At 40.8% G+C, this 20,658-nt stretch overlaps 1 protein-coding gene across 2 annotated transcripts in view; it reads left to right on the top strand.

Annotated features, from left to right (window-relative positions):
* Nucleotides 1-5,921: 5,921 nt before the first annotated feature.
* MRPL39 (mitochondrial ribosomal protein L39) overlaps nucleotides 5,922-20,658 on the top strand; it is a 29,179-nt gene continuing 14,442 nt past the window's right edge. Inside the window, exons 1-9 of one of the 2 annotated variants that reach the window (XM_065913611.1) lie at nucleotides 5,922-6,037; nucleotides 6,792-6,998; nucleotides 8,761-8,900; nucleotides 10,593-10,692; nucleotides 12,077-12,144; nucleotides 14,661-14,773; nucleotides 16,067-16,132; nucleotides 17,000-17,153; nucleotides 19,344-19,391. In XM_065913611.1, the coding sequence (XP_065769683.1) occupies nucleotides 5,974-6,037; nucleotides 6,792-6,998; nucleotides 8,761-8,900; nucleotides 10,593-10,692; nucleotides 12,077-12,144; nucleotides 14,661-14,773; nucleotides 16,067-16,132; nucleotides 17,000-17,153; nucleotides 19,344-19,391 (960 nt within the window). In that variant the 5' untranslated portion in view covers nucleotides 5,922-5,973. The remainder of the gene's footprint in view (nucleotides 6,038-6,791; nucleotides 6,999-8,760; nucleotides 8,901-10,592; nucleotides 10,693-12,076; nucleotides 12,145-14,660; nucleotides 14,774-16,066; nucleotides 16,133-16,999; nucleotides 17,154-19,343; nucleotides 19,392-20,658) is intronic. The other variant, XM_065913612.1, reaches the window with a different exon arrangement.

The raw sequence follows: 20,658 nt of genomic DNA, 5'->3' as shown, positions 1-20,658 counted from the left end.
CTGGATTTAGAAAAGGCAGAGGAACCAGAGATCAAATTGCCAATATCCGTTGGATCATCGAAAAAACAAGAGAGTTCCAGAAAAACATCTATTTCTGCTTTATTGACTATGCCAAAGCCTTTGACTGTTTTGGCTCAAACAGTTGACTGTTTAATTTGTTGTTGGTTCACAACAAATGTGGAAAAATTCTTAAAGAGATCAGAATACCAGACCACCTGACTTGCCTCCTGAGAAATCTGTATGCAGGTCAAGAAGCAACAGTTAGGACTAGACATGGAACAATGGACTGGTTCCAAATTGGGAAAGGAATATGTCAAGGCTGTATATTGTCACTCTGCTTGTTTAACTTAGATGCAGAGTACATCATGAGAAACGCTGGGCTGGATGAAGCACAAGCTGGAATCAAGATGGCTGGGAGAAATATCAATAACCTCAGATATGCAAATGATACCACCCTTATGGCAGAAAGTGGAACTAAAAAGCCTCTTGATGAAAGAGGAGAGTGAAAAAGCTGGCTTAAAACTCAACTAAGATCATGGCATCTGGTCCCATCACTTCATGACAAATAGATGGGGAAACAGTGGAAACAGTGGCTGACTTTATTTTTTGGGCTCCAAAATCACTGCGGATGGTGATTGTAGCCATGAAATTAAAAGCTGCTTACTCCTTGGAAAGAAAGTTATGACCAGCCTAGACAGCATATTAAAAAGTAGAGACATTACTTTGCCAACAAAGGTCCGTCTAGTCAAAGCTGTGGTTTTTCCAGTGGTCATGTCTGGATGTGAGAGTTGGACTATAAGGAAAGCTGAGCACCAAAGAACTGATGCTTTTGAACTGTGGTGTTGGGGAAGACTCTTGAGGGTCCCTTGGATTGCAAGGAGATCCAACCAGTCCCTCCTAAAGGCGATCAATCATTAATATTCATTGGAAGGACTGATGCTGAAGCTGAAACTCCAATACTTTGGCCACCTGGTGTGAAGAGCTGACTCATTTGAAAAGCCCCTGATGCTGGGAAAGATTGAAGGCAGGAGGAGAAGGGGACGACAGAGGATGAGATGGTTGGACAGCATCACTGACTCAAAGGACATGAGTTTGGGTAAACTCATGGTGGTGCAGGGAGGCCTGGTGTGGTGCAGTCCATGGGGTTTCAAAGAGACACGACTGAGTGACTGAACTGAAGTGACTGAAGCATAGTCAGCTTCTCAACGTGGTGCTAGTGGTAAAGAACTTGCCTGCCAATGCAGGAGATGGAAGACAGGCGGGTTTGATCCCTGGGTCAGGAAGGAGGAGGAAATGGCAACCTGGAGGAGAAAATGGCAACCCATTCCAGTATTCTTGTCCTGAAATCCCATGGCCAGAGGAGCCTGGAGGGCTGCAGTCCATGGGGTCGCAAAGAGTCAGACATGACTGCGTAGAGCAGCACGAGGGTTTTGGATAATATTCTAAGCTATAGCCTGTGAGTTGTCTTACAGATACCTAAATCCCCAGCAGGTGGAGAAGTTAACGACATGATGAGGAGACTGTAGCTGTGACATAAAGTGTGACACAATTCCAAGAGCTGGCCTCCAAGAAATGCAAACTAACTGACCCTGGAACTGAAGATTAACTGTATTTAAAACAATCACAATGATGCTTGGTCAGACCACCGATGACCAGTTTCAAGATGACTGTTGGAGCTGACTGTGATGTTTCTGCATGTAGACCCCTCCCTCAGCTGTAAAGGCTCTTGTCCCTTGATTGTTAGTGGGGGAAGTTGGCCTTTGGACACGAGTACCCCCCTCCCCCCCAGTCCCGAGTTGCTGGCATCTGAAATTAAGCAAACTTTCCTGTCCATCGACCTGGCTTCTCTATTGGCTTTTGAGCGGAGAGCATCGGACCCCAGTTTCAGTAACACTTCTACAGCTTGAAATCTGGGATAAATAAGGTTGGAAAGACTCCCGCAGCTGCCCCAGAAATGCAGTCTGAGCAGAACCAACTTCTGTGGTTGAAAACTACTGTGGTCACTCCCCCAACATTCTATTTGGAAAAATTTGAGAGTAAAGTTTGAAGAGTGGGACCGTCAACACCTCACTTAACCTCACCGGTTGGTTGCATTTGCTCCCACATTTGTTTAATTGCTCTTGCCCCCTCGATGTTTGCTGGACCATTTGAGAGTAACTAACCAGCATAAGGATGCTGCACTCATAAATAGTTCAACATTATATCCGAAGAAAAGGGTCTTTCTCCTCTATCAGTACAATGATTATATCCACAAATATAACATTGATACAAGAATATTATTTAGCATGCAGTTCTTATTCAAATTGCTTTCATAATCATATCCTTTGTACATTTTTTTCTTTTCTGATCCAGGATCCAAGCAAGGATCAAACAGGTATTAGCTGCATGTCTCTCTCCTGTCCTTTAATTTAAAGCAGGTCCTTGAACTTTTTTGGTCCCTCTTCCATGAAACTGGCATATACACATTTTAAAGTTAATTTTTATTGGAGTATAGTTGCTTCACAGGGTTTTGTTAGCCTCTACCGTACAGCAAAGTGCCTCAGCTGTGCCTATACACGCATCCCTTCTCTTTCTCCCCATGTAGTCACCACACTGCATTGAGCAGAGTTCCTTGAGCCACACAGTAGGTTCTCTAGTTATCTTTCACACGGGGTATTGAAATTGTTATTTTCGAAGAGTTCAAGCCAGCTGCTTTTAAAAAAAATGTATCATTTTTTGAACATATCTGATTTTTCTTCCTCTTACTTCTTTAGATTCAGGGTCAACATTTACAGTAGGAATACTTCATTGGTGATGTGGTTTATTTCACAACTGGGAGGCACAGACAATGTTAGATTGTCTCAATTTGTGTGGCGACAGGTTTGACTATTATGTTAAGGTGGTATCCACTGGGTTTCTCCACCGAAAAGTTTCCTTTATCCCTTTATATTTTGTGGGTAATCTATGGGGCAATATTTGTGAGTATCTTGAGCCTCGACAAGCTTTCCCCGTTGCTCTTAGTATCCATGGATGATCCCTTCCGGAACGAATCTCTGCACTGCTGCTCGTGGGATGGCTGCTCTCCCCCGGTCTGTCATTCCTACTCTGGCATTTTTTTTGTAAAGAAAACATCTTCTCCACTCTCTGCTCCCATTTAGTTTTGAGTATCACCACAGGTTCATGGATTTCTAACACAAATAACATTATAATCCTTCATCATTTTTCTTTCTGTTATTTAAACTATCCTAAATTTGTACAATGAGAGCCCCCATTCAAACTGAATCCTGTGTTCTCAATTAGGATAAAGACATATTTGGGGGGATTCTTGACCAAAGATCCATCTCAGGTAGGTCTCTCAAGTTCTCTAAAACTGCACCCCCCCTTAGAAAGTGAAGATTATTATGGTTATTGTGTGAGTCAGTTGTGACTGATTCATTGGTGTGTTCAACATGCCTTGCGATAGGTTGAGTATTTGTTGGACATTATCATCACCAACATCCTTCCAACCAAATTAATATCTATGATACTTGTGACTTCCAATTACTGCTTCCAATGCAATTTGTGATTAAACTTGCTTAAATTTACATTCTGTAGCTTTAAGTATTGCTCTTCTGAAGGCAACTAGATGGGGTTAAATGGGGACAAACTCTAGTGAAACAGTTTCACCAGAAAGATAGCTTTACTAGTCAAACAAAGATCGCCAAGATTTAAGGAGGAAGCAAAGGATACACCTCCCCCATACATACACATCACACACATATATTGACATATGTATATTTCATGCTTTGAAACAGAATCTTAAATGAGTAAAACTCGGACAGGGTATAAATTCAAGGTAGGACACTTACACTTCTCCTTTAAAAATTGAAGATAATTACCCTGTGCAATTGTGAATGTAAAATTTGGGCCAAGGAGACAGATCTGTCAAGGAACAGAGTAACTTTTTTCTTCCAGTTTTTATAGCTAATTTACAGCACTGTCTAAGGTGTACAGCATAGTGATTATATATATATATATATGTAATGCAAAATGATTACCACAATGTTTAATTAACATCCATCACCTCACATAGTTTCAAAAACACAACAGTCTTCCCTTGTGATGAGGACTTTAATAACTTCCTCTCTGGAAACTTTCAAATACACCATATAGCACTGTTGATTCCAGACATCATGTTGTACATTACATCCCCAGTACCTACTCATCTTACAACTTTGTACCTTGTGACCCCCGCCCAATTTCCCCCACTGGAGGCAGCCTGACGGAGCCATCTGTTCCTTGGTCAGTACCGCCCTCTGGTGCTGGTATGTTTCAATAGCAAGTCAAGGAGCAGATGGGGAAAATGCGAGGCCTGAATTTCTCAGCGAAGTCAGTGCTGGTGGCTCATTCGCTCTTTGCGACTCCATGGATTGAAGCCCACCAGGCTCTTCTGTCCATGGAATTCTCCAGGCAAGACTATGGAGCGGGTTGTTAATTTACACGAATTAAATAAAGCCGTAGCAGTGAACAACTTTGAATAACAGTATTTCCATACTTTACCTCTAGAAGGCTTACTTCAATAGCGGCAACATCCCAGTGCGAGAAAGGAATCAGACACCACGCTGAATGCAAGCACACTCATCCATTCAGCAAATAGACATTGGCACCCATTGTGGGCCACGCAGCATTCTGGGCGCTTAGGGTTCACCAGTGAACAGGAGACAAAAATTCCACCCTTTAACATGCGTTCCTTTTACCATGCTCTCTATATAGTATGGGAGAAGGCAATGGCAACCCACTCCAGTGTTCTTGCCTGGAGAATCCCAGCGACGGGGGAGCCTGGTGGGCTGCCGTCTATGGGGTCGCACAGAGTCAGACACGACTGAAGCGACTTAGCAGCAGGAGTTGTATAGTATATAAACTAATCTAGATAATTTGTAAAGCACTCTATGGATTACAAAATTCCCTCCAAGTCAACAGGAGGTGTTTTGAGGTCTATATTACTTTGGTTAAATACAGGCAAACGCCTTGCAGAGAAAGGTCTGTGTAGTCAAAGCTATGGTTCTTCCAGTAGTCATGTACAGATGTGAGAGTTGGACCATAAAGCAGGCTGACCGCTGAAGAATTGATTCTTTTGAACTGTGGTGTTGGAGAAGACTCTGGAGAGTCCCTTGGACTGCAAGGCGATCAAACAAGTCAATTCTAAGGAAATTAATCCTGAATAGTCATTGAAAGGACTGATGCTGAAACTGAAGCTCTAACACTTGGGCCACTTGATGCAAAGAGGCAACTCACTAGAAAAGACCCTGATGCTCGGAAATATCGAAGGTCGGAGGAGAAGGGTACGACAGAGGACAAGATGATTGGATGGCATCACTGACTCAATGCGCATGAGTTTAAGCAAACCCCCTGAGATGGTGAAGGACAGGGAGGCCTGGCGTGCTGCAGTTCGTGGGGTCGCAAAGAGTAGGACACGACTTAGCGCCTGAAAAGAACAAAGAGAAAGCGGGTGCAGACTCGCTCAAGTCGCCCTAAGAACTAAGCCTTACAAAACCGAGAGTTAAGCCACAGCAGAGGATGCCATCGGCGTGGTCGGCCGGGCTGCATGAAAGTTAGAGTAAACAGAAGCCACCTTCCCTCGATTTTTCTCCCCAGAAGCGTGTTTTGTGAGCACTAAGGGTTTCGCTAGCCAGCCAGGCTCGAACCCGCGGCGGACGGAGGGTGGCAACACGTGTCGGGCTCTGCGTCTCCAAACCAGACGTTAGTCCCACCTGCGGAGCCCAGGGCCCTCGAATCACCCTCCGCGCTCCCGGAACAAACCCGGATCCAGACGCCGGACCTCCGGCGACTGACCCTCAGCGAGGCTTGAGCGCGCCCCCTAGCGGCGGGTGCCTTCCGAGAGCAGGGCCCGGAACGAAACTGTCGCGCGGAACCCAGAGTGCGCGCTCGGAGTTTCCGGGGAAGAGGACGGGGAAGGACCTGCGCGCGGAGGTTCCTACCGTCGCGGAGCAGGCAATGGCGGTGGTGGTCTGGGGGCTGCGGCTCTGGCGGGCCGCCCCCAGCGGCGGGGCTGCCTGGAGTGAGTTATCAGCGGCCGTGGGGACGAGGAGGGAGGCTTAGAGGACGGTGGCTGTTCAGACTGGGCCCCAGGCGGGTCCTAGCGGGGAGGGGGGGCGGGAGGAGGCGGGTGTTTAAAGCCGCCGCCCCTCCCGGCCTTGGGGTCCAAATCTCGGGGAGATGAGGGGAAGGGCCGCGGGAGAAGCTTGGGGCGCCCCCTGAGAGGGAGACCACGTTCTGGTGCATAAGTGTCCGTTTTCCCATTGAACTCGTGCACGCCTTGCCAAATCCTCTGATTTGGGGTTCCCGGAAAAACAAAACAAACCAAAAAAACAGCATATCTCCCTCTAGATATGGAGCGATTTGGCGTGGGACCTTCAGTCTCTTGGAACTTTCTTGTCCCCAAGACCTTTTCAACGCGAGAAACTTTGCTCAACTTTGCCTTGGCTGGTCTGCTTTTTGACTCCATTTCCTGGTTACCTTTTTCTTGCCCCTTATTGTTTGTAAAGCACAGATTGGAATTCGACGGAGAAACTGGTGAGAATTGGAGATCTGATGGTCAAGGCAAAGTGGAAGTAAAGGTGCAGATCTAGGCAAGCTGCCATCTCTTCCGTTGGCGTTTTAATTAATGTTAGAAAGTGGACCTCTGAGCTCATTTCAGCGAATAGCGTTGAAAATCCCCTTGCCTTCTATTCTTTCCCGACTGGAGGAGGGCGATGGCGGGAGGATGTTCACCTCTTTTGTCAGTATTCACGTTTATTGTAACTTCCTCACAGGGTCTGTGGCCACATCACCTGCTTCTCAGCTATCACCGACCGAACTGATAGAAATGCAGAATGATCTCTTTAACAAAGAGAAAAACAGGCAGCTGTCACTCACTCCCCGAACTGAGAAGATCGAAGTGAAACACGTTGGGAAAACTGACCCTGGCACTATCTTTGTGTTGAATAAAAACGTTTCCACTCCTTATAGCTGTGCCATGCGTAAGTAACGGATCAGGGTCCCGTTTTGATGATTTTAAATAAGAAAGGGGAAAAACTGGTGCAGAGGCGACAAGATGTTGTAATGGCTCCCTGAACTCCCCCGTATCTAGCATCTTACTGTGTGTTCGCTGTTGACTTAGCTGTTGAGGATACTAGGGGTCGGGTAAGGTGGGTATTGTAATGCACAGGTTGTCCTGGGACTTGCTTGAATCTGGCTGAGTTTAGAGTGCTGTCACAGCTTCCTGAAGAAGGCAGACCTGAAAGCTTAACTACTCTTGTGCTTGCCGTTTTTAGAGACACTCTTGGTGTAAAGAGGGCAGTCATCATGTGAGTCCCCTTAGAGGATTTTGAGACAGAGGGACTGCCCTGACCTCAGATGATCAGCTATTTTTTTGGCCTCCTTTTCCTTTCCTGCTCTTTTGTATCTAACTTAACCCTTTTATCTGCTCACTGCTTGCCTTGTGTATATGTTGTGTCTTTGTTTATATGTAGTAAATGTGTGAGTGCATGGCGTGAGTGTGATTGGAGTAAAAATACTTCTTATGTTCATATATTAAAGAAGATAATAAGGCCTTGTGTGTGATCTGGTTTGGAAATGAAGGGAGTAAGGGCCTCTATGTTATTTTCGATCAGAATTCTTTTGTAACTTTGATAGAACTGGTAATGTTTAAATTCAGAACAAAAAAGTCGATCTGTAAGTCCTGCATTCTCACTCGAATATGACTGCATAAGGCTTTTGGAAAACAATGATGATTCCATTTGAGTAATTAGCGTTAGTTAAAAGTTCAGGGTGACCTCCTGAGTGAGTACTCTCAATCTTCCTTTACTTTGGCACTTGAGTTAGTACTTAGAGTTGCTTCCTTGTTTGGCGAGCATTTCTTGAACCTCTGCTCTAGGATAGGTGTTAGGAATACAGAGGAGGCTCAGACAGGGCCCTTAAGCAGTTTTACACATTTCACAGGTAGAGATGGGAACACTCCCAGCGTAACCCCTGCCCTCAGATTTGCTCCTCTTTCATACTGTCAGTCATTCAGTACCTGGTTTTTTTTTTTTTTTAATTTTTCACCTCTATTGACTACCTATTATTTCAGGCCCAGTGGTAGGCTCTAGATAAATTGAGTAAGCAAAAATAGGCATGATCCCTGCCTTAGGGAGCTTATTTAGACCCTGTGGTTGGACCACCTCTGTGAATATCTTTGTACTCAAAAAACATCTAGTCAGGGATGCAGTTGCATTCTGGAGTCAAATAACAGACCAGAGCTGATGTGCTTATGTGTGAATTCATACTGATTACTAAAAACTGGTAACTGTTGTATTTAACTTTAGAGTCCATGTTAGGGACGTAAGAGATGATTTGGAAGGAAGGCCCCAAATCCATCTAGAACAGACTTACTGTGGATGTATATTTTTATATTTTCCCTTCTGAGTTGTGTGTGCATATATTCAGATATATCCATGAAGCTTGTCTCTGAATATTTAAGTGTAGCTCATGGCAGATTATTTTATTACTTAATTAACAGATTAATTTCAGATTAGACTTGGCTTAATGATTTTTGTTTGGGTAATTTTGTTAATAATTAACAATACGCTGAATGTTGGAAATTATTTCTTATTAGCTACAGATATTTTTTTCCCCTCATAAAAGACAGCTTGCCAAATCTTGCCTTTCTCTTTTTTTTATTTCTTAACGTAGCACTTAAACATGTGACTTTTCACTTGGGTTTTGTTAGAGTTAAATCTTCAATCTGTTCTAAATTCCTAGATTTAAGTGAATGGTACTGCAGGAAGTCTATTCTGGCTCTTGTGGACGGACAGCCTTGGGACATGTATAAACCTTTGACCAAGTCCTGTGAAATTAAATTTCTTACTTTCAAAGATGATGATCCAGGAGAAGTCAATAAGGTATTTCTGCCTCTGCATTCTTTTGTCCTCCTCCCCCCAGTTTTTCTTCCCCGTTTTATTAAAATCTGTTTACTTTGGAGTGTGCTTGTGCTGTGCTATGTCATGTCCAACTCTCTGCCACCCCGTGGACTGTAGCCCGCCAGGCTCCTCTGTCCACGGATTCTCCCGTCAAGAGTATAGTGGAGTGGGTTGCCATGCCCTTCTCCAGGGAATCTTCCTGACCCAGGGATCAAACCCACATCTCTTGCCTTACTGGCGGATTCTTTACTGCTGAACCACTGGGGAAGCCCCTATGGAGTTATACAAATATGACCAGAGTAAAATGTTGTACTGTATTAACCAGGGTTTTAACTAGTAGATAAGGCATTTTCATAGCTCAAAAATCCTCAGTGGCATTCGTGTCTGTGTTTTGGTTTGAGAAAACTATATGATGTGTCTTTGACATTCATATCTTTGTTCAGCTTGCTTTTATTAATCACCCTGTATATTGCAGTCATTTCTTTCTTGCCTTTGACCATCTCTTCTATATTATTTCAATAATTTTTTAACTTCTCTACCTCCCTCCCTTTTTTATCTGAAAGTCTTTCTTAATAGTCTTGCAAAAGTTTTGTTGGATGATGTGACTGATCCCTAAAGCACTTGTCTACCTGATAACCTTTCGGGTAACTTTCCTGGCCTTGCGTAGACACTTCTCTGACCCTCACCTGCTCTTTGAACTTTAGTTTCCACAGCATCTTTCCACTTCCTGCTCCAGCCACACTGGAGCACTTGATCAATAATGGTTTCTGCTCTATTGTCCTCCTTGCTTTGAGTATTCTCTTTCCTCCCTGTTAAAATCCTGTTTATCTTTTATAGTTAAGTTAAAATGTAATCTGCTCTGTGGAACCTTCTCATGTCTTCTTGTCAGGCGAATCCCTCTTCTGGGTCTCAAAGCACTTGCTTAGTGTCTCTTGACACAGTATTTTGATTTTCCTTTGTAATATGAGCTGTTGAATGCATTGGATTCTTGGCTCTGTAAAGACAGGGATCATGACCCTTATTGGATCTTGTCCTTGACTTACATACAGTAGGTGTTTAATAAGTATTTGTTGAAATGAAATATTTAAAGAAGGAAATGATAAACATAATAATTAAAGTAGCTAACATCAAACATTTATTGTATATCGGACACTGCTTTAGGTGATTCACAGGTATTAACTCATTTAATCCTCACTAAAAAAAATCCCATAAAAGGTACTGTTATCCCCATTTTACAGATAAATAAACCGAGGCAAAGAGAGATGGCAATAGCTTAACCAAGGTTACCAGTTTAGGAAGTGGCTGAGCCTGGATTTGAACCTAGGTGTTGATTCTGAATTCCTCAGACATTAGAAACAGTAAACTCAGATAGATGAAAAAGTGCATTTTGCTGGCCTTCAAGGCCTGAATTTGCATTTGTTTTTAGTGTATCTCTGTGATTGTGTAGAGCACATTCTGGAGTCTGTCGCACACAACCGAGTGAGCCCACTCTTGTCCCCAGATGTGACGCGCTTAGGAAGGTCACGTGCCCAGTTAGAGTAATGCCGGTACAGAGCGTCCGAAGGGCGGGCGGGTGCAGCACTCGTGTTTCTCTTTATGACTCTGACTGTTATTTTGAAGAAATATTAGTAAATCTTAGTATTTATTATGTTTGTGTATATTTTATATTTCTAGGCTTATTGGCGTTCTTGTGCCATGATAATGGGCTGTGTGATAGAGAGGGCATTCAAAGATGAATATGTGGTCCGTTTGGTCAGAGCCCCAGAAGTTCCAGGTGACGTATACATATAAGCAAATAAACATACACACAGGTCTACTTTCGGTATATGAATATTTTGGTACCTATGTTTGATGTCATATAGAAAGTGACGCTTAGTCGTGTCTGACTCTTTGCAGCCCCATGGATTGTAACCCACGGAATTTTCCAGGCAAGAGTACTAGAGTGGGTTGCCATTTCCTTCTCCAGGGGATCTTCCTGACCCAGGGATCAAACCCAGGTCTCCTGCGCTGCAGGCAGAGGCTTTTACCTCTGAGCCACCAGGGAAGCCCGTTGTATAGCGCTCTCTTCTAATTTAATCTGGGATTCCCTGGTGGCTCAGATGATAATCCTCCTGCAACGCAGGAGACCCAGGTTTGATCCCTGGGTCGGAAAGTTTCTCTGGAGAAGGAAATGGCAACCTACTCAAGAATTCTTGCCTGGAGAATTCCACAGACAGAGGAGTCTGGTTGGTCACATTGCATAGGGTCACAGAGTCGGACATGGTTGAGCAACTCACACTTTCATTTTTATCTGATGTAAATTACCGTCATACATACATTCCATTCATTATAGTTAACAGAATTCATCTTATTTCTGTCATATTCCATTTAATTATTAGAAGTCAATTATTAACATAATAGAACTAGAGGAGATTGTTTCTCTTGAATATGCATTTCATGTGAATATACTGTGTCAGTATTTATTATCATTTAAAGTATTTATTTCCAAACAATGTGTGGAGGAGGAGGAGATGTGAGTATAAATAGACTTCTATAGAAAACTGTGTTTTAGGTGGTACCATTTCACTAGAAATGACCCTAACACTGGAGAGAAAAACCATTTTTGGGAGGTGGAAGAGTTCATATTCTTTCTAAAACTAGGATTTTACAACAGTATATGTAGTAGGATCACATTTGTATTTTTTTTTTAAAGGTAGTAGTTTATATGCCAAAAAATATATGATTTGGCAATCAATGATTCTAAGAAAAACAAAACAACAAAAAACTAATCTTTATTAGAAGATACTAAAAAATTAAACATTTCATGTTCATTTAGTTATTTACGTACTTGTTAAATATTTTGTTCTTTAGGAATTTTTATATCTAGTAACTGTCTTGATCATCAGAGAAATCTCTGTGGTCATAATATTCTTGAAGAAAATGTGAATGGTTAAAAAATACTGGTGATGTTGGATTAACAAAAAGGTGAGGTAATTTTATGTCAGAGTCGGTAGAGGTCTGACAGGCAGCTGGAGTAATGGTAGCAGTTTTGTAATTTGTAGTGTTGGGAGAGATTGTTCGCTCTTCATGTTAGGGTCTAAATGTTCATTTTTGTTAAATTAGTAACTTCAAATCCTAACAGATTTAACTTGGCTTTTTTATTTTGGCTGGATTTACAGTAATCGCTGGAGCCTTCTGCTATGACGTCGTTTTGGATAAGAGACTTGATGAGTGGATGCCAACAAAAGTAAGCCTGCTCTTCAGAGTGTTAATTTTAGAGTCTGTGCCTTTCTTTGTTAGAATGATTCCTGTGTTAGTATTGTTGAATGATACTCCGTGTTGAGAATATTTAAAAGAATTAGTCATTCAATCTTTTTTTTTTTTTTTTTAGTGTGTTTAAGACAGAGGTATATGGTTGAGGTTATTCACCACAGCGTGGTGCCCAGAATATAAAATATAGAGGCTTAGCTATCTTGGATCCCCAGAACACTCTTTGAAAATCACTGCTCTAAACCGGTTAAAGCCTGTTGCATGCTGAGATCTTCTAATAAACAAGGATTACATTGAGAGTGGTGGTGGTGGCTGGGGAGGGGGTGTGAATTAAAAAACATCAGACTTTGAGAAAGCTAACCCAAAAAGCAGACTACATAGCAACAAACTAGCCTGTTCTGGAATGGTCCGCCTCCTAAATGAAGGCTCTCCTTGCTGCTCTGGGACTCGGGTACCATGTTATCAAGTTCACTATGTCCATTTTTTTCACATTTTAATATCTCTGAAACAAATATGTCTTTTGTTTCTATAATTTAAACTTTTTTAGTTGAAGAAAATTATAGATACCTGTGGAGTTGCCTGGTAGCTCAGCTGGTAAATGCAGAGCAATGCAGGAGGCCCCGGTTCAGTTTCTTGGTGGAAAAGTTTCCCTGGAGAAGGGATAGGCTACCCACTCCAGTATTCTTGGGCTTCCCTGGTCACTCAGACAATAAAGAATCCGCCTGCATTGTGGGAGACCTAAATTCGATCCTGGGTGAGGAAGATCCCCTGGAGCAGGGCCTGGCAACCCACTCCAGTATTCTTGCCTGGAGAATCCCCATGGATAGAGGAGCCTGGTGGGCGACAGTCCATGGGGTCACAAGGAGTCGGACACGACTGAGTGACTAAGCGTAGCACAGTGGAGTCGTAGGTAGTGATACAGGGAGGTTCCGTGTTCCCTTTACTCCCTTTTTTCCCTAGTCCCACGTGATCACAACCAGGATATTGACACCGATACAGCCAAGATGCAGAACATTTCTGTCACTGCCAGAATTTCTCTTTAGTCTCCTTCCTCCCCATCCTGAAACTGTGGCAAATGCTTATCTGTTCTCTATTTGTATAATCTTATCAATTCAAGAATGTTGTGTAAATGAAGTCATATGAAGTATGTCATATTGGGGGATTGACTTTTTTCACTCTGTAATTCTCTGGAGCAAATGTGACTTAACAGTAGATAGCATCTTATGATTATCACTGGTAATGTCTTTTCTCAGTGGTGCATCTTACATTTAGTGAAATGGTTTCTAAAAGCAAGAATTTCAGAGTTGCTGACTCCAAATGTTGGCTTTGAAAGTTATTTGTTAAATAATCTTTCCCTTATTGCTTAATATCAGAAGAGAGAGAGGAGGGAAACAGGAGGGAAGAAAGGTGTTGGGAACGATGGGGAGAGGGTCAGGGAGGGGTAAGAACGGTTTCTTCTTCATCTGTGGACTCATGTCAGTGTATTTCTTTATTTCTTTTTTAAGTCTGTCAAGATTCTTCCTTTACTGAAGTTAAGTAAAAACTAAGGCGGTCAAAATTTAACTCTTATTGTCTATGAAACTTGCTGCTGCTTTTTTCCTTTTTTTTCCAAAATAAAACTTTACAAAAGAAATGTACTAGTTCATCAGAGGCACTGTGGGGTTTGGTGGAAGGCTTTGAGAAAGTGGGGGAGAGTTATATTCAAGTAACAGCTATGTTAAACCATGAATGTGTATTTGCAGGAAATTATCTTTTTAAGAATGAGGAGAGTCATTTCATTCAAAACAGTCTAATAGGTTTATGGAAAGAATTTTATTACAAAAATTATTTGCGTAATAGTGCTTGATCTTCTTTGTATTAGTAATGATTCATAGTGTGAAAATTATAGTTTTTATTAAAAATCTCATAAACATTGTTAATGTGTATTAATCATTTTAATTGTATTAAATAGATGTTTTCATTAAACAGGTTTCTAGCATTGAATTTTATGCTATATTTTGGACCTGGGCAGTGATGACATTTCCTATTGAAACTTTCTGAATCACATAAACAATAAGTTTTTCCTCATGGATTTATTTTAAGAACTTAGTTTTACTCATAGTGTAAACAAATTTTTGTATCTTACTATTTACTTATTAGCATCCCTACTTCTTGCACCATTATTTTAATAAACATTTACAAGGCTATATAAATGAACTGTTCGTTAAAATTTCTTTATAGGATTATCCTTAATAATTATTTCTAATACAGGCTGATAATTAGTTACACGTTAATTACAAGTTGTATAGTTTGTAGAGTTGGGAGAAATTGCTAATCATACATCTCATGGTTCAAGTATTCAGTTGTTGCAAATTACTGCTTCCTTTCCTAGTCAGTTGACTTTTGCTTTTTGTTGTAGTTGGATTTATAATATTAAGCATACAGTTTTATCTGCCTTCTACAGAAATGTTTTTAAGTAAATTGTTACAAAAGATTAATACTTTCATTTTTAAGGAGAACCTGCGTTCTTTCACAAAAGATGCTCGTGCTTTAATTTATAAAGATCTTCCATTTGAAACCCTGGAAGTTGAAGCAAAAGTGGCATTAGAAATATTTCAGCACAATAAGTAAGTGTTGGCTTCCTTTAAAACAAAATTAAACCTCTTAAAGTTGTATATAATGAAGAAAATTCAGCTCTCAAGAACTTTGATATTTGATGTACGTAGCCTTTTACTTTTTAGCTTTTACTTTTGTTCAGCTCACTATTTCCCTGAGAAGAAGTGACCCCCTCCCCAGCTTTTGATTCTTTGCTTTCTTTGTTTTGCTGTCTTTTTTTTCTGTCCAGTTCTTCTCTTTATGTTACCATTGCAGTGTGTTCTCCTTATTTTCTTTCATTGTGAAGGGGGTAGCCTGTATTAAGAAACTGTATTATTTTGATTTTAAATTTAAATTTATTTAAACTGTATTGCATTTGGCAACCTTTCCTTCCCATCTTTCCACTTTTCAAATGAAAAGGGTAAGACAGCGAACGCCAGCTGCTGAGAAGCAGCTAACAGCTGAGGGGAGAACGTTCACATGGCCAGACCTTCGTCCTCCCTGTGGGAATTAGTCATTTGATGGATTTTCTTTGCCAGCGTTTTTAATTGTGCCTGGCTTCTCAATTTCCTTTCTCACTCAGAAAACCTCCAATTTGTCTTCTACTAATTGTGAGAACATAAACTAAATTTTAATATTAATCTAACTAGAATCCTTTAGAAAGGGAAATCTCAGAATTTTTTCACTTGGCCACATCGGTGGTTGATGGCGTCATTTACTAAGCTGGGGGTTCAGGAACGAGTTTGGTGAGAAAAGAGGCCATGCGTTTTTGTTCCGTTTGAGTGTTTGGGAGTGTAAGATGCTTGTCGAACACCCTGGTGAAGTCCAGAGTGTTTTGCATGTACAGTTCAGGGCTCAGAAGAAGTATGTGGTTGAGAAGCAGAGGTGTAGGAGATAGAAGCACAGAAGTGATATCGGATCAAGGAGCCAGCCCAGAGAGGATGCTGCCAGTGAAGGGCGCTGAGGGATGGAACTTGGGGGGCAGGGAAAGAGGAGGGTGAGCAGAGGGTTAAGTGACAAGCAGTAGGGATGCCTCAGAAGCTGGTGGAAGAGAACCCCTTGAGAAGGAGGTGAGCAGTGGAAATGAGGACCTAGGTTGGCACCAGGGAGGTACCTGTGGGTCCCGTGAGAACGTTACGGTGGAGTTGGGAGGCTGTGGCCAGACCGGAAGAGGTGAGATGTGAAAGGGAGGCGGGAGGGGGAGGCTCCTAGTCTAACACTCCCTTTCAAGCACTTTGGCTGAAGAGGAAGAGAAAGGGAAGTGGCTTTAAACACCTTCTTGTATTTAGAATTAAAACTTTTTTTCTTTTTTTGCTGCTTTTTAGGTACAAAGTAGATTTCATAGAAGAGAAGGCATCTCAGAACCCTGAGAGAATAGTCAAGCTACACAGGTAAGTAAAAATGAAAAAATTGACCTCTGTGTGAATTGAATGGAAGGTTTAGTTTTATTATTACCTGACTAGTATATCACTGAGTAAGATGAATTTCTGCCTTTATTGTTCTTTTTTCTTATTTTCTGTTGCTTTGTTCACTTTTTGATACGGTGGTGATTGGAAGCTGTTATCTTCAGGAAGGGTTGCGGCTTCTGTTCCTCATTTTGCTGTTACTTTTATATTTGTATTTTACGAGTTGGAAAGCATTGTTAAAAACGTAATTTTTAGAGTTAATTTTGAAAATAGGTGAAATACTCTTTGTTATGAATTGATCCTAATTCATATAAGTCTATATTCATGTATGTATATAGAAATATGATTACTGACTAGTTATTACTTGTGTTACGTATCACAGTCTGCCTCCTGATGCAGAGGTGAGAGAGATAAGACAGGGCATTAGCAAAAATGACTTCTTAGTCTGTATCTGTTTTTTCAACTTAATATTTTCTTGACTCAGACTTAACTTTTTTCCTCTAGGAAGCTGCTCTTAGGGCACAATCTGGCCTGCATACTAAAACTCTAAATTCTGTTGTATTAGTTGTTACCAGGTTATCAGATTTAGACATTGGATCCATTTGATGGCATATGTTCAGTGATCTTAAAAATCTTCAAAATTGTAGGAAGAAAAAGTTTCACCAATTTTAATTTTCAAAATTTTAGTCTTTTCACTTGAGATCACTGTGTCAGGGTCTACTCCAGACTGTATTGATCAATAGGCATTATTCTTGATGTAGCAGCAAATAGAAAGAATAAACTTTTTTTTCAAACTATTGTTGAGTGATGTGATTTTATGATCTAATTTGTTTATTTTTAAAATCAAATCAGATTTGGTGACTTCATTGATGTGAGCGAGGGCCCTCTTATTCCAAGAACAAGTATTTGTTTCCAGTATGAAGTGTCAGCGGTTCACAATCTGCAAGCCACCCAGTCAAGTCTTGTACGAAGATTCCAGGGTCTCTCTCTACCTGTGCACTTAAGAGTAAGTAAAGCCGAAAGTTTCAGGTTATTCAGTTTTGGTGTGGGTGTGATTCCAGTCTTGATTTTTATACCAATTGGAAGGATATATATTTTAATTTTCATTAAATTGTGTAACACTAATATTTCATCAACTTGGGTTTATGATTAAAAATAATTTTAGCCAGGATGTAAACAGATAATTTGCAAAAGAAATATTAGTTGAAAAAATTAAGTCAAATTGAGATAGTATTTTTAACGTTTCAAATTCATTTGGAAGAGGGTGCAGTGGGGAGCAGGGGGTCACGTATTGATGGGACCTTCTGGAGTGCCCTGTGGCCTTACATTTGGCCTGTTCTTCTGTCTAATTTTGAAGATCTCTGTCACTCACTTCTCCTCCTGCCCTCAGTTTTTCCCAGCGTCAGGGTCTTCGGGTACACAGTATATCTTTTCATTTCTTTAAATCTTTTTTCATCAGCATTTTGTAATTTTTACCATACGTGTCCTTTATGTGTTTGATTTTTTCGCCACATGCCTTCCTTTCCTAGCTCTCTACATTTCAGTACATGAACTGTCAGCTACCTGGCTGTTTGAGGTCACCCTTGATTCTCTGGTTCCCTCATAGTCAGGCCCCATCCCATCCGTCAGAAAGTTGACTTTACTCTAAAACATATCGTGAATGCATCCTCTGTCAGCGGCTCATCTACTACTGCTCCCTACATCCCGTCCCTCTTTCTCCCCATTCTCCTTCCTGGCTTTTCATTCTTGCCTCCAAAGCACATTCTCTAATGAGTAGCTAAAATGATCCTTTTAATATACAAATCAAATCATGTAATTCCTATGCCCCAAACTTGCCAGTGGCTTCTCATGAACAAATGCTGACCCTGCACCCTGTCTCACGGAGCCCTGCATTGTGAGACTCCTGCCTTTCTCTGACTTCATCTCATACCACTTTCTCCAGCACCCATTACATTCCACTCAAACCTTAAAGTCTCTCACTGTAGCTCATTCTGCCTGAGCCAGGTATGGTTTTCCCTTGAAATATGCCACTCTTTGCTCTTCCTCCACAAGGGTCACGTATTTAGTAATTTTACCTTTTATCATAGATTTTACCAGCTCATCCAGTTTGAAATAGTCCCTGACCCACCCATATCCCTCAGTATCACCTTCAACTGATTTAGTAAACATTGATGTGGTCATTTTGCGCTTTGCAGTTTTCATTTATGCATCCTGAAAATTCTCTGCTGCATATGATTGTTAAGTATTAAGGAAATTAGTTCTGTAACGTTACTATTGTCTTTGTCAGCTTTTACTTGTTCTCTAGAGTAATCTACTAAGTCTTCCAGGTCTGCTCTTCCGGTGTGAGATGTCACAGTTGGTTCTTCGTGTGTGCGTGTTAAATTTTATTAGAGTATAGTTGGTTTTCAGTGTTGTGTTAGTCTCTGCTGTATAGCAAAGTGTTATCAGTTATACATACACATATATCCTCTCCTTTAAAGATTCTTTTCCCACACAGCAGAGCTCATTACAGAGAACTCAGAAGAATTCTTAATGAACCTTTCCTTGTAATTGCTTGTTATTTGAGCAGTGACCAGTAGCATGTTGAAATTGGCTATTTGAGGAAAGAATTAGGACTTAGTGGGAGAGATTTTTGCTTCCCATTAGAAGGAATGCTTTCTGTGGTGGTACTGATTAAGAAGGACAAAGGATGGCATGTTCAGTCCTTAAGTTTCTTGTTTTTCTTTTTTTTTTTCCCCTGTTACAAGTAGAGCTGCTGTGTATAATTGTGTGATAGGTTGTCTGGACACTTTTTCAAAGCTGTTTTCTAAGTGCTAGACGTGTAGTGTTCAGGTCACAGGTGAGCCATGTTTAGCTGTGGAAAAATCCAGCTAAGTTCCTCTGGCATGTGGGATCTTCCTGGGTAAGGGATCGAACTTGAGTATCTTGCATTGTCAGGCAGATTCTTTACCACTGAGCCACCAGAGAAGCCCCGAGTTGCTTGTTGTTAAATGTTAAGCAAAGCAGCTGTCCTGTATAGTGTGTACTTTTTCCCTGCTCAGACTCTCTTTTGTGACCTCGTAGCCTCATTAGTACTGCCTAACTTTTCATGTGTTTGTTTTCTATATTTGTTTTGTTTAAAACCTATAGAGACTCAGCCTCTTTGATTTTAACTTTGCTGCTTTATTTAATTCATAGTAAATCTTTTCTTTTCAAGGCACATTTTACAATATGGAATAAATTATTGGAAAGGTCTCGGAAAATGGTAAGTGTTTTTGACAGTGTGTGAGTACATTTCTATGAAGAAATTTTCCTTGAAATTAAGCAACCACCACCACCAAAACAACAAAATAATAAAGAAAAAGAGAAGGAAAGACATTGGTTGTCTCATTAGCTAAAGCAGTATTGTGGTTGTTGACCTCGTTAGTATTTTGGCAAAAGAAAAGTTGTTATTTGGCAATTCTGTTTTTATTTGCTAATAACATGAGAGTGATACTGTAGGAACTTAAAGAAAAATAAAACTTACTACTGTATAGCAGTAACAGTTCTTTATGGCTATAATGGTGTTAATTAAGTATGCTCTATTTTTTTGTGAACCTAATGAATAGTTAAGATTTGCCAGGTATGTTTTAAAGCTGCCTTGACAGTAGACCCTTTAAGATATAAATGTCCTGAAAAACCATTACCCAGTTAAATATTTATTATTTTGCATGATGGTGTGTACAGCTAGCCTTTAGTAATGACTTTACAGGTAGAATTTGCTATTTAGGCACTTAGTTATAATGTTCTTGTGCACAGATGATGTAATTTTCTTTTTCTCATGAGAAGAAAGTGTTTTTGAATAGATGGGATAAGTTTGTCTTCTTTGGTTGGTCACAATGACCGTTTTAGACTAAGAATAAATGAATATATAAGAAATGTAGAAAGTAGTAGAGACAGTAGCCTAGAGTGTCTAGTGGAAATCAGTGAGTAGCTGTTTTTACAGTATTTATTTTGGTTCACTTTCCTTCTTCCACTGTGTATTTTGTTTGTACAAAGGGAGTAGCTTAAACATTTGGTTAATTGATTTAACTACAGAGGCTTGTAATGTGCCAGGGACTGTAGGTGCAATAATGAACAAGATCTACTTGCTGTCCTCAAGGAAGTTACTTGAACAACATAACTAGACCTATAAAGCAGACAATTCAGGTCTACATGTGGGGCTCTGGCATAAAGAAAAGGACCCAAGCCAAACCACTGGTTGGTTAAGGAGCGTTCCCAATCATTATTTCTTAAACTGGTTTTAAAGGGTGAATGGAAATGGGCCAGGCAGATAATTTGCTTGCAGATGGGTTTATCCCAGAGGAACCTGCTTGCCTAAGAGACTGGTGGAATCGAGTGCATGGTGAACGTAAGAGGAATCTGGTTGCACACTCACGTATGGGATGGGTGATGAGTCTGTTGGAAATAGAATATGAGGGGCTTGTCTTCGGTGATGTGGAATTTGCATGCCCCTCCCAAAGATGATTGGAGGTAACTGGAGAATTTGAGTA

Source organism: Muntiacus reevesi, chromosome 21 (assembly GCF_963930625.1).
Source record: "Muntiacus reevesi chromosome 21, mMunRee1.1, whole genome shotgun sequence".
NCBI lineage: Eukaryota > Metazoa > Chordata > Mammalia > Artiodactyla > Cervidae > Muntiacus > Muntiacus reevesi.
Note: the sequence above shows the minus strand (reverse complement) of the source record. Positions and strands in the feature narration are given on the sequence as shown.